At 38.8% G+C, this 13,317-nt stretch overlaps 1 protein-coding gene across 21 annotated transcripts; it reads right to left on the reverse strand.

Moving 5' to 3' along the window:
- Positions 1-4,020: 4,020 nt before the first annotated feature.
- On the reverse strand, positions 4,021-13,317 carry LOC119269378. Of its 21 annotated transcripts, none has more exons than XR_005133581.1 (17): positions 13,062-13,316; positions 12,715-12,975; positions 12,470-12,633; positions 12,301-12,402; positions 12,146-12,231; positions 11,905-12,046; positions 10,454-10,635; positions 8,872-9,185; positions 7,593-7,765; positions 7,276-7,407; positions 6,769-6,834; positions 5,950-6,052; positions 5,744-5,839; positions 4,970-5,110; positions 4,507-4,574; positions 4,232-4,285; positions 4,021-4,106 (listed from the first exon to the last, which is right to left on the reverse strand). XR_005133581.1 is itself a non-coding variant. In XM_037551202.1 (14 exons), the coding sequence occupies exons 8-14, from the start codon at positions 8,913-8,915 to the stop codon at positions 4,563-4,565; spliced, it is 582 nt and encodes a 193-aa protein (XP_037407099.1). In that variant the 5' UTR covers positions 8,916-9,185; positions 10,454-10,635; positions 11,905-12,046; positions 12,146-12,231; positions 12,301-12,402; positions 12,470-12,633; positions 12,715-12,975; positions 13,062-13,314; the 3' UTR covers positions 4,041-4,562. The 21 variants fall into 21 exon arrangements, 12 of the variants coding, with proteins under 12 accessions (XP_037407099.1, XP_037407095.1, XP_037407097.1 ...); XR_005133580.1 differs by having other exon boundaries at positions 4,232-4,296; XR_005133577.1 differs by having other exon boundaries at positions 4,232-4,574; positions 13,062-13,317.

The raw sequence follows: 13,317 nt of genomic DNA on the forward strand, positions 1-13,317 counted from the left end.
GTTGACCACATTTCGTTCACAAATGCAATAAAATGTTTCTTTTTTAAAATTTATTCACAAATTGAAGCAATGTTCACATTTTTGAAAAAATATCATCGTTATCAAAAAACTTGGTAATTCAAAGAATTATTCTGAATTTCAAGAAATGTATTTTAGAAAACATACTATAATATTCCGATCCACCCCGGCATTTAATTCTTCAAAATTCACATGGGTATATAGTCACAAAGACTCAAAAGCATTAATTTTAACTACATACCTTCAATCATACGTAAAAAAATTATGAATTTGGGGATATTTTCAAAAATCATGAATTTTTTTACTATTTACAAACTTTTTTTAAAAGTTGTGAACATTTTTTGCAAATGGTTTTTAAGCATTTCTTTTGAATCGGCGACCAATTCTAGAATAGACGAACATTTCTTCGGATTTTGTTGATTTTTTTAAAAACAATCAAGAACATTTTTGAAATGCATGAACATTTTTTGAATCAACAAACATTTTATGAATCAATAAACTCTTTTGTAATTCACGAAATATTTTTGAAATTTTAGGAATTTTTAAAAATGCATGAACAATTTTTGAATTAGTAAACATTTTGTTCAATTTCATTAATAATTTTTAATACACGGACTTTTTTCAAAATCATGTACTTTTTTATTTTATGAACATTTTTTTTAAAATTACGAACATTGTTTTGAATGCGAACATTTTTGAAAAATCTGGAGCATTTTTTGAATTCACAAACAGTTTATGTTTTCTTGAACATTTTATTTCAAAATTCTCATTTTTTTAATTTCAACAGTTTTTTTAAGTTCCAAATTATTTAAAGTAGAAAAAACAAAAATGGAATAGAAAAAAATGAAACAAAAAATGAAACAAAGGATGATTTTTTGCCCCACTAACCTTGCCAGAATCTCTTGCCAGTCCAATCAGTATGTACAGGAACTCCTTCATGCCATGCGACTGCATTTCAATTAGTTCATCAACCATCCTTTGATGCCCCTTCTATTGCGATCCTTTTCTTAGTTTCGGTTTGGGGATAGGCCAGGAGCAGGGGTCCTATCATCCTGACTCCTGAGATTCGATATTTGATCAGTGGGTTTTGGGCGACATGTTTCTTTTTTGATTTTGTGGATTTGGGGGGTTATGGTCGTTGTGATGGTGCTAGTTAATTCTACTGTTGGACAGTGCGTGTGCTATGTCTCTTTATTAGTGGCAGTGTCTTAGGGTTTTGTCTATTGTTGTTGTTGCTCTGCGTTTGTTCACTAGAGTCCTTCGGTTTCTTTATTCATCTGTTGTGTAGGCCTTCGTTCTTTGTGTATCTGGTTGGCTCGTGTTCTGCGAATAAGAGGAGCACTGACGCAACCTTAGGATGATTGCTCCACTTAAAAAATAGCCACAACATTAGCTAAACACATGAAAAACAAGTAATTACCAGAGAGAAAGAAACTGCACATCTTCAGATTCATTTGAAAAGATGGTGTTGTATGCCAATTTTTTCTCAGTGACTATACTGTTTTACTTTGGAAAGATGGTGTGTATGCCAACTTTTACTTAGTTACTATAACACATCATCAACTTTATTTGCGCATATTATATATGTTTACTGCCACTAAGAAAAGTTGATACCCTCGTGCCATGGTATAGTCAATGCCTACATCAATCTTAGCAACACAGTACAGGGAGGTAATGGGCCCAAAAAATTGGTGTTCAGAATAATATATGGAGATAGTGAACCCCATACAACAAAGATCTTACAGCTAACAAACACAACTTGTTGTGACACTAGGATATCATTCAATATCCACATTAAGATGGACATGGCTGCGCTGGAACTTGTGAACAACATAATGGTAAGTATATGCATACATTGGACAACCCAGCCCTCAAAGTATATGATGCAACAGGTGAAGAACAAAATGGAAAATGTATATACGAGACAAAGACAACATTCAAAAGGCAATTGGAGGTATTGATCGGTTGCCTCAGTTAATCAAATTTGCTAATTTGGCATTTCATGCAATGGCACCACCTCTCATTATTTCCATAGATATACTTCCTATAGATCAATTGATTCAATAGCACTGAAATCAAGCCATGATAAACATGAATTCACAAAATAGATATTTATTATTTAAGGAACAAACAACACAACATTAGTAACTAACTCGTGGCTAAAGCTAAATGTAAGAGAGAGAATTTATCAATTGTCAATGAACACCTCCAAATTTAGCACACGAAGATCCATAGACTAATACAAAGTATATCAAACAGAGACCATCCTTACAATATTTTGTTGATAAAGGAATCAAGCAATTCTACAGTAGCCAATAAAATATGCTTAGTTTCGACATGAGATCTTAGTTGCCCTATTGATTGGTCACTGATCCACGCACTGAGATCACAACCAAACCATATAATTATTGGAGCAAAATTGAGATGATTGCAGAAGATATTCGATATAAATATCTTTTGTTGTCTTCTACCTTCGCACAAAATCATAATAGCAAAACTGAGGTCCAAATGATATTTACCACTTGGTGCAACGTCATCTGCTCCTCACTTGCTAGCACCACCAGGTCGTTTGTGTCCTCCTCCACCTTTGCCCCACCTCAAGTATTGTCAATGCCACCTCTTCCTCCACCTTTAAGTCATTTCAAAGAACTGGTTTCACTCTTTTCAAAACACAAATTTCAGTCATTTCAAAGAACTAGTTTCACTCATTTTAAAAAAGGATATCACTCGTTTCAATTAAAAATCTAGGTTTCAATTAATCAAATGCTAATTTCGCTGATTTCAAAAACTAATTTCACTCATTTTTTGAAATTGTTGTTTCTGAAAATATAACCGATAAAAAAATGGTTGAAACTTATTATTTCATATTTATGACATTGGTCATTTAAAAGAGTTGATACTGACTATTTCAGTTACAGTTATAACTCACAAAAATATGATTATAGAAAACCTATTTTACTTAGTTAAGAGAAACAATTTCGCTCATTGTAAGTATAATTGGTTTCTTAAAATTAGTGAAATATATTTCGTATCTTTTATTGATTTCACATGTTTCATTTTATTTTCTTGTATTTCATGAATATGATATTTAAGCTTCACAAATAAGCAGTTTCACACACTGAAATGGATTGAGTGAAAAACGTGGATTGAAACGTTAAAATTTAAACATCTTTGAAACGCATCCAAGATTAGTCTTGTTCTAAAGGTCTTGGCACCAGGAATTCAAATATATAAAAAAATATTATGGTTAAAATATATGAAAGATTTAAATTTTCTAAGCTGGAATAAAATAGTAGATTTGTTTTTGTTTTGAGGGAAAAGATAGATTTGTTGGATGAGAGAAGAGAGAGAGAGAGAGAGAGAGAGAGAGAGAGAGAGTGGACGTGTCATATTCATGTCATGCATGCATGTGGAGGACGGAGGAATGTGTGTGGGTGGGCCAGCGGGGAAAAAACATGTTAGCAGTGGGGCGTGTGTTTTTTTAGTAGTTTAGATTGCTTACCACATGTGTCACGTGGCACAGTGGGGCCTGCATTGGTTTGATTTAAACTCGTGAACAATAGGGCTTCTTTTTTTTTTTGAGGGATCGTGAACAATAGGTGGGCTGGGGAATAGAAAAGCAACACAAATAAAGTGGGCCTCTAACCGCCCGAATCGTTTTGGTAGATGTTTTGCCGCTAGCCCAGGTATGCCGCTGCTCAGCCCGCTATTCGTATCGGGCCAGTGAGTTAGGCCTGCCGCCGCCGATCGACTGGCCCGACCTTAAAACGCTTTTCTCAGGAGAAAAAAACACGTCGCAGCGCTTTCTCGCTCTCGCCTCGCGACTCTCGTTCTCGTCTTCTGATCGCCGCCATAGTCCCGAAATCCTCGTGGCCGCCAGGAACGAACGACGGACGGTGACTTAGCTCGGCGTCGTTCCCTAGGCAAAACTAGTAGACTGCCCGTGCGTTGCCACAGGCTTTTTAAAATTTATGACGCTTGCATGTTAGAGAAATGAGGATAGAGAGCCATTAGGTTCATCATACTGTTCATTTGGATATATTTCCCTCAAAATCAGAATGGATGATATAATCACTTGAGCAGTTTGCCTATGTCAAAGATACAACTTTTGTAAGGAACTGTGTCAATGAATTCCCACTGAAAATATAGCATGCGATTACAAGGAATGTAATACTCCCTCCATCCCAAAAAAAAGTGCCTATTGTGTCCTCACCGGTTGTAGCATGACCCCTACATCCTTGGTGGCAGCCGCAGCGCCCACATCCACCTGCATCCACGCTTGGGCAGGAAAAATATAATAGAAAAATAATGTGGACCACATGTTCATGGAATTTTGCAATGTGAAAAATAATGTGGACCCCATGTTCATGGAATTTTGCAATGTGATATAGCTACAGACCGGTATGATTGGCAAAATTTCTAAAATTAATATTTTACCATAATGTCCAGCTCAGGAATATTAGAACATATATCTCATTTGGCACTCACCAACATTTAGCTTGACGACAACAACCACTTGACTCCATGACTGGTGATCGATATGATCATGTCTCTTCCTGCATGCGAAAACACAAATATTAAATTCTATTGATAAAGATATATTCCTAACATGCGAAGAAGAGGGAAAAGCAATATGGCAATTTAATGTGTCATCGACCCTGCAAGTTGGCAGCATCCCACGTGATCGATGATCAATTTTAAATGTAATCTTTAACTACAATAATGAGTACAGTATAATTCATCATTTCTTTATTCTGGGCATTTTTTTACCCTGAATAAGATATAACACAAGGATAAACTTGTGAGAGGCAGAGAGAACCCAATTAGCATCTCTAGCAGTGAATAAGAATTCCGATCAGACACTCCAAGTTTTATGTTACCATCTAATTAAACAATAGTAGTATAGTGATAAACTGTGAACCTAAGGGGTGTTTAGGGTTTGGAGAGGTACCTGGAGGGAGGAAGGGCGGAGAGTCATGTTGCTCATCAACACGCGGATATAATGTGATCGTCGAACTGCTGGTGCCGCAATGATGAGCGACCTTTCCCCATCGCAGAGCCGTCGTCGGCACTGCTGGCCTCCTCCGGACTGCTGCGCCGCCAACGTCGCATCAGGTTATGATACCGAGGAAAGAGGGAAATGGCGGTCAGGTGTGGGTGGGGGTCTAGGGATATAAAGCAGCCCTCCCAACTGTTATTGTGTTTTTGTGCTTCACAAATCAATTCATAATGTCAACATTATGACCATGCTGGAAAATCAACTTACTGGGAAATTTATTTAAATAAACAACGGAATGTACAAATGTACTTAAAATAACAAAATCTTGATCAAATTCACTAAAAAATACCATGCACCAAATCACTATGTATATTATACAAGGTCAAGGCTGATTCGAGTAAGGCTGTTACCGAGTAGTATGACAATTATCACCATTTGCAAACACTACAAGCGAGTGATAGTGTTACTTGTAGGAGCCCAATTGTGAGACCTTTTCAGGTAACTCAATGTATATGTGTGCAGTAATTCGCACAAGAACATATCATCACTCTATATGCAATATGATTTCAGAGTGAAAGATATGATTATTTCCTATTGGACGAACGTGGTTTCAACTCCACATGAGAAATATCATGCAGGAACTGAAATATACATCCAAGCATGCAAAACCAAAAAGTCAAGCAAGAATTTGATAGGGCATCTAAGGCCACTATAACATTCACTCACGCTGGTATGTAGTGTTGGTAGCACGAAAAGTGTCAATGCCCCGGCTCTTCCTGTCGACCATGCGCCTCTGCTAGCGACGACGCCAGCAAGAATACCCTGTGAGGTCATTAGAAATCTGTGGGGTCAACCCTCTCAAGTTACAAGGACTAATAAGTAAATTATGGAAAAACAAAGGGGTGCTATAAAAAAGTTGTGGGTCACCGGACCTCACGGCTTACACGTAGGTTTGCCACTGGCCTCTGCCATGGCGTTTCCCCACCTTCCCCGCCACGCCTTCTCAAGTACTCCCAAGAAGATAACAATAACAGACTGTGCCAGTATTATAAACTTAATATTAGTATTATTCGACAAACGTTCGAACTTGCACATGAATCATGTAAAATGCAAAACTACTAATGCCAGCTTAATAAAATGACTCCGTTGTATCATACTCCCTCCGTTCGAAATTACTTGTCACAAAAATGGATAAAAATGGATGTATCTACGACTAGAATACATCTAGATACATTCATTTCTTGGACGAGTAATTCCGAACGGAGGGAGTACATGGCAAACCATGATCATGCTTGGTCACTTCAGATGGTACAATGAAACAGGAATATTTTACAAAATGAAAATGCAATCTCTTCAATTCTTAAAATAGCATCATTTCAGTATTTTGCAGCTGTTGAAAACTGAGTTGCTATTGTCCTACAGTCAATATACAACTTCAGATTAAAAATTAATTACTTGGTGAGCGATTAGCTAAATCACCTACTTGGTGAGCGATTAGCTAAATCACCTACTTGGTGAGCGATTAGCTAAATTAGTTACAAAGTAGTACTTGCAATCTTCATCCATGAGCCACAAACTAATGCTTGTTCAAAAATCATGGTTGACTTCTCCATCTTCACAAACAGAACAAAATCATATGGCATCTTCATGTTACTTGTAGTAAGCAAAATAACAGAAATTGCAAAAAAGAGAAGATTTCTAGAAAATAAATATATATGCAGTGCAGAAGCAGAGGAACCAAGATTGCTCACCTGTGGATCTTTGCTGCTGTGACTTTCATGAGGTCGCCTGCATTTCTTCTTCCTCCTACTTCCTTGCTGTAATTGTCCGAAACAAAGGGATGCGTACCCAACCACTCAGTCTAGTACAATAACAATAGCTTGGAAATACAGAACTACATATATGTAAGGAAGGGGAAAACCACCCAAAGGCAGATGTACAGATGTAGCAGGGTTAACTCAGTAGGAGCCAAAAAGTATACATAAGTATTATGATTAGGAAGCGCTACAGGCTAAAAAGTTTAAGCATTTATAGTAATATATCCACCTACTGTCTCTCAGATACTTACTTAATCAAATCAAGGATGGTTAAGAACTTGTAGATTTCCCATTACTAAATTACGCAGTGTTATTTATTTTTAACTTAAGATTGAATTTGCAGCATTTGAGAAATATCACCGCCAAGTCGAAATCGTGCAATGGCACTTAGAGCAAAAAGGTCTAAATTAAAAAATACACAATTTGCAGAGATACTCTCACCATCTCTTGAAATTCATGCGGCCGGGGTGAGGCAGAGGATGACGGCGTAGTGCTGCTAGAGCTCTGTACACTGTGATTGCCCTTCTAGGCAGAGGCCAGCGCTGCCCTTGCGCATCCACATCAGTCTCCGACCTTGTTACAATAAATATATTAACGCCCATGGATAGAGAGGGAAATAAATATATATCTATTGTAAAGAAAGGAAATATCACCCCTCCATCCAAATAAATTTAGCAAACCATAGTTGGTTCTGTTAAGGAGCCATGTTACTGGAGAGACAAATTTCTGAGGAAAAAAAAGATGGCCCTGTGACTCACATCTCATGGTTGACTTGTGCATCCCTAACTTGATCATTGGCATTGCCAAATAAAGCTACCTTCCCCGGACCTCAGGGCTTACACGTAGGTTTGCCACTGGCCTCTGCCATGGCGTGTCCCCACCTTCCCCGCCACGCCTTCTCAAGTACTCCCAAGAAGATAACAATAACAGACTGTGCCAGTATTATAAACTTAATATTAACGTTCGAACTTGCACACGAATCATGTAAAATGCAAAATTACTAATGCCAGCTTAATAAAATGACTTCGTTGTATCATACATGGCAAACCATGATCATGCTTGGTCACTTCAGATGGTACAATGAAACAGGAATATTTTACAAAATGAAAAGGCAATCTCTTGAATTCTTAAAATAGCAGCATTTCAGTGGCAAATGGAAGTGGTGGGCGAAAGATAGGAGTGGTGAGATGTGGTGGGTGAGGCGAGACTACCAACTGAGACATTAGGAGTAGAGAAAATACAAGCTTGTTTAGTTCATATTTGTGGAGCACTTCTCAGAAAATACCAAAATCTGAAAGTAACTAAATCACTGTATTTTACCAATTTTATCATCTTGGCAAATGGAAGTATAGCTATAGCTTTGTATCAGGAGTGACAGAAGAATTCAACATCAGTACATTAACTGAGACCGCAGGTATGGGAGTGTTTCTGTCCAAGTACACACACACACATGTGAATAATAATTTATTCTGCATCCTCAGTGATTGAATATATATATATATTGCCTTGAGGCAAGCAATTAACAAATTATAAATTTGACATGCATGTTGGTTGATATTTAAACAGGGTAGTAAATAAACCAAGATGTGAGACTATTCTATGGTGTACCTAATCAATTTTTTTCTGTGATTCAGTTGTATATATGTACCTGTAGAAAAATATTGACATCGGCAAGAGATTAAAAAAAGCACCATGTCATACCTACACGTATTTGATTGGTTCCCATGTACTATCCACCTTCCTATTCTCCACTAATTCCTACTTCAAGTCTCCAATGGTTGAATATACACAATGCATAATTGGAAGCGTTAAATCACATGTGCATAATTTGAATATATACAATGCATAATTGGAAGCATTAAATCACTCCAATGGTTGGCGTTGCACATCATAATATTTACTAAATATATTATTACTTATCATTGATGGCCGTTGATGCATAATAAACAGAGCTGAGCATGGCAAGACCACATCACTGAACTACACTTGCCAAGGTTCATTGACAAATGCTTGAATTGCTACAATAAGGTGACTTACCCAGTCATGTCAGGATATATGCAGTGATCCACTCCTTGGATCATGCCGCAATACAGGTACTTGGTCAACAAAATGGTTGATGTAAGCCAAGAGTCCGTTGCAGAGGGTCCATGTCACGCGAGTTCAGATCGCCAAAAATCTTCAAAATCTTAACAACGTTGAATGGAAGGAAGAAGACATGGGAAAGCTCGATGTCCCTCAGGCACCTGGTTCTCCCTCTCCATATGGCATATAAGAACCTGCCATCCGTTGAGTATACTGCGGCACGTACCATCGTGGAACACAAGCCGTTCCTTTTCTTAGTACATGTACACCTAAAACAACCATTTCATCTCCTAGTGGTAAGGTTTGACTTAAATAATAAATGTAAAAATCTTATTGCAATTCGGTTAGGTAATTTTGGCATTATTCCTACACATTCACATTCATGGTTAAGTTGCAAAATCCAAATAAGAAACTGAAAGTCCTACCCTTCTATATGTTACACGTCGTTATTTTTAACACCATAGATGAAAGAATAGTTGTGTCGTTATTGCAGTAACAATACACGTAAAATGAGTCAAGAAAATATGAATCACTCCATGAATTTATGCAGCAATGCAAATACATCACTGTCATAGCAAGGATAATACCATGAATTTCTACAGTAATAGCCGAAAAACTATGATCGGCTCCTTCCAATTTATCCTAGCTAGCATTTTGACCACTACCTTAAAATGCAGCAGCATTGATAATGCCCACCACTTCACCAGGGGACTAATACCCTAAAAAACAATGTGACCTCCATATAGATCATTTCAAACTGTAATGAATTCACCTAATTATCAATGAAAAAAATAAATCGTTATGTACAAAAATGGTCAATAAAAATCTGAACTTCCTATGGAACATCCAAAGATGGAAAAAAATTATTAGTGCTCATGCATCAATGGTGTCAATGATGTGCACATTTGCCTGACACAGAAGCGGGATGTCTTGCAAGACATGAGCGCACCTTCATATCACTTCATACATAATTATATCAGAGCTACATCCAACCTGACTTTGCAAGTTCAATGCCATGATTTGTAGAACAAACTATATATGTAGTCAACACGTAACATAACTGCGACCTCATAAGGGTTAAGTTTTTCATATAGTGATCTATGTAAGATATATATGAGAAACAACAAAGGCAATGTAATATATCTTATAACCTTTGATTGAATAAGATTCCCACAAACGCAAGCCATATATAAAGACCAAAATGACTGAACAGGAAAATAGAGCATACAAATATGAAACAATGGTGCAAGAGCCAAACATGAAAGCTTGCAGCAGCAGCCCAGTGGAGCAGACATACAAATTCAATGGATAAATTTTAAAGAAACATGGCAAACCTTTAAAACAAACTAAATTTACAGGATAACAGTTATAGAAATAAAGTAAAACACTATAAAATTGTCTCGGATAATTGGTCAGCCATTTGAATTAAGTTAGTAACTGATATTGTCGAATCAGCCGCGAAATTAATTGGAAATAACAATAAAGATTTGAAATTTTAATTGCATCACGCGGAGGTAGTGAGAACTGAGAATCATACCTAACTGATTTTTTTCTCAAAGCACCTTCAGCACCTTCAAGGACCAGCAGGTCCGGCCCCTCCACGTCTGCTCCAAGCTCTACCAGCGTACCGCCACCATCTCCCGCAGCAGCTCCAGTGGCTTCCCTTCCGATCAGGGGCCTCCAGATCGGCGCCTAGCACAAGCAGTGCACATACGGCTGCTACACGACCGTCCCCGCCACGACGTGCAACAACATCAACCCCGTTAGTAATTTTAGAAAGGGGTGCCGTGTTCTATTTTAGGCGTGGCCCTTCTTTAGGCTTGGACCTAATTTCAAATCTCTTTTTCTGTGAGTTCATCAGGACCCAAAGTTCTTTAGGTATTTTAAAAAAAACTATCATGCACACTGTGTTCTAATATTTCTCTAACAGCTAGTATAAAGCATAATTCATACCCAAAATGGGAAATAAGAAGTTTTTAATAGCATCCAACTTGCATAAACATAACAACATTCACTATTAAACAATTTATCTTCAGACCCACATGGTCTCAAGGAAAAAATTTGGAAGGCAAATGCTATCTAGCAATTGCAAGATCTGTAGATGCTCAGAGGTGTCAAATACATTTATGTATATGAAAAAAAAATTAGTACCTCCAAATTTATAATACACCTCATTGAGTTAGTAACTCTGAGCTTAAATACCATAGCTGACAAGAAATTCTTTGGCAAAATAGCATTTTTTTTTCATGTGTATGGTTAAGATGAAAAGCATACTTTTTCCAACAACAAAAAAACATGTAAAACGTACTCCATCTATGCAGCCGATGCTATTTCTGAGTCAAAAAAGAACTTGCGTAGTTACACAATTTATTAGCATCTGGGATGGATAGCACGGCTAGGCTAAATCTAATTCCCTCTCAAATAAAAAACATGCAAGGTATATTATGAAATAAGAGTGCATTGTGGCCACAACGACTGAATGTTGAAGCCTACACCACCAGTATCTTGCCTGCCTTGTTGTTATACTTTATGCACCTCACTTCTTCCCTGAATCTCCCTTAGTGTAAGATGCAGGGGAAAAGATATTTCAGCTAGAACCAATAATGCGCACCAAGTTGATTAAGAAAATCTACGCCTATCCATTTTATACAGACCACACATACACTATTGATGTATGATTACTCTACAAACAATCTGAGCCTGGAACCAGGATAACCAAACATGTCATTAAGTGAATGCTTAATATACAAACAGATTCTTCAGCAGACTTGTGTAATCCAAATTAGCAGGTTCTATGCCATGTACTTCGGAACTAAAGGAAGGAATGGACATGACTTGTTACAAAATCCTCCTTGAGGTACTATGCAGTGCAAAGTAATGCAACCAAATATAACTCATCAGATGCTGGTCATTGTACCCTATTCTGCTAAACACTGGTACTCTGTAAATTAATCTTATCATTGTGAATTCAGGTTACGAGTTACATACCTGTCTTCCATCCAGGAAATACTGTAGAGATCACCTAAGCAGGTAATATACTCAGAAGGAGGCGATGGCTCCATTCCTGGGCAGTATGTACCCCAGGTGCTTTCTTCTGCATTAGATGCTGTTGTGACATAAATATTGAGGTCTGCAAGCATCAAACCCTCAAAAATACTGCCACTTTCACAAGCTTCCACATATATACAGGACAAGGTTACCACAAAAAAGTAACTAAGGGCAGCCTTACCATTTTTGCGTAGGTGTTGGATGCATGTTTTTCTTGTAAGACCTTGATAAAATCCGCAGCATAGAGATATGGCAGGTTGGGCATACCTGAAACTTGCAAAGGTCAATACACAAGATGAAGAAAACAAATTAATACAACAAAACAGTGGATATAACTTGCACACGCCAAGGACTCCAGAACCCCCGTGATCTGAGTAGTAGATATATGGTCATTTGGTTTGCTCCCTCCAGTGACTGCAGTTTTATTGCCCAAGAGAACTGCATAGAAGTTCTTAGCAGTAACTATCTGAAAACTTTCCTGGTAGGACTGAGGAAACATAGGTACCTCGATGACATTCATGATGCTGTCGTGGTGGTGTTCATCTCGTCATGGATTTTTCTCTGCCACCCTTGCTGGAAATCCATTGCCGGCTAGACAATTCTCACCCACTACAAGACACACGGCGCCTCTTCTTCTCGCCCTCTCTCCTTCAGATCCACTCATTCGTCCTTTAGGAAAACAGTAGACAAAATTGGATGAACAATCAATGTATATACATGAATTCAACAGTAGCTACAACGGTCACGTACTTCATCTTCTTTTCTTTTCAAGTAGACAACCAATCAATCAAGTTGATGGTTCTCCTCGACAACTCCTGGTCGTGAAGGAAGAGAGGGGCGCAGCCCACGGTGACGATTCTTGACGAGGCTTGTTGAGGTCGATGCGGTTGGGCCAGAGCACATCATCGTCCACGGGTAGGAATCAGGTCATCGTCGTCGCCGGGCTGGAGTCGAGCTCTTCTCAAGGAGGCCGGAGAGGATCGCCCGGGTCTGCGCGTCCTGCCATATGGCCTGCAGACGAATCAATGGGAGATCAGAGGTGTTGAGCAGAGGAGAGATCTGGGAAGGAGAGAGAGGGAGGGAAGGCATAAGCGTACCAGCTGGTGACGTACACCCAGGCGAGGAAGGCCATGACGAGGGGGACCCTGCCGGCAGGGACGGTGGTGAAGGAGAGGCCAGCGTCGGAGGCGACGACGCGGGCGGAGTCACGCGATCCTCCCCGGCGTTGGATGCGAGGCGCACGCGGAGTGCCGAGGACTCGCCGGCGTCGGTCAGGGCGTCGTGCACAGAGGAGTCGCAAAGAAGAAGAGGACGGCGGCGCGAGGACGTCGGGAGGATCGCGAGGAGGGATCT

The sequence above is a fragment of the Triticum dicoccoides genome, chromosome 3A (genome assembly GCF_002162155.2).
Source record: "Triticum dicoccoides isolate Atlit2015 ecotype Zavitan chromosome 3A, WEW_v2.0, whole genome shotgun sequence".
NCBI classification, from domain to species: Eukaryota; Viridiplantae; Streptophyta; class Magnoliopsida; order Poales; family Poaceae; genus Triticum; species Triticum dicoccoides.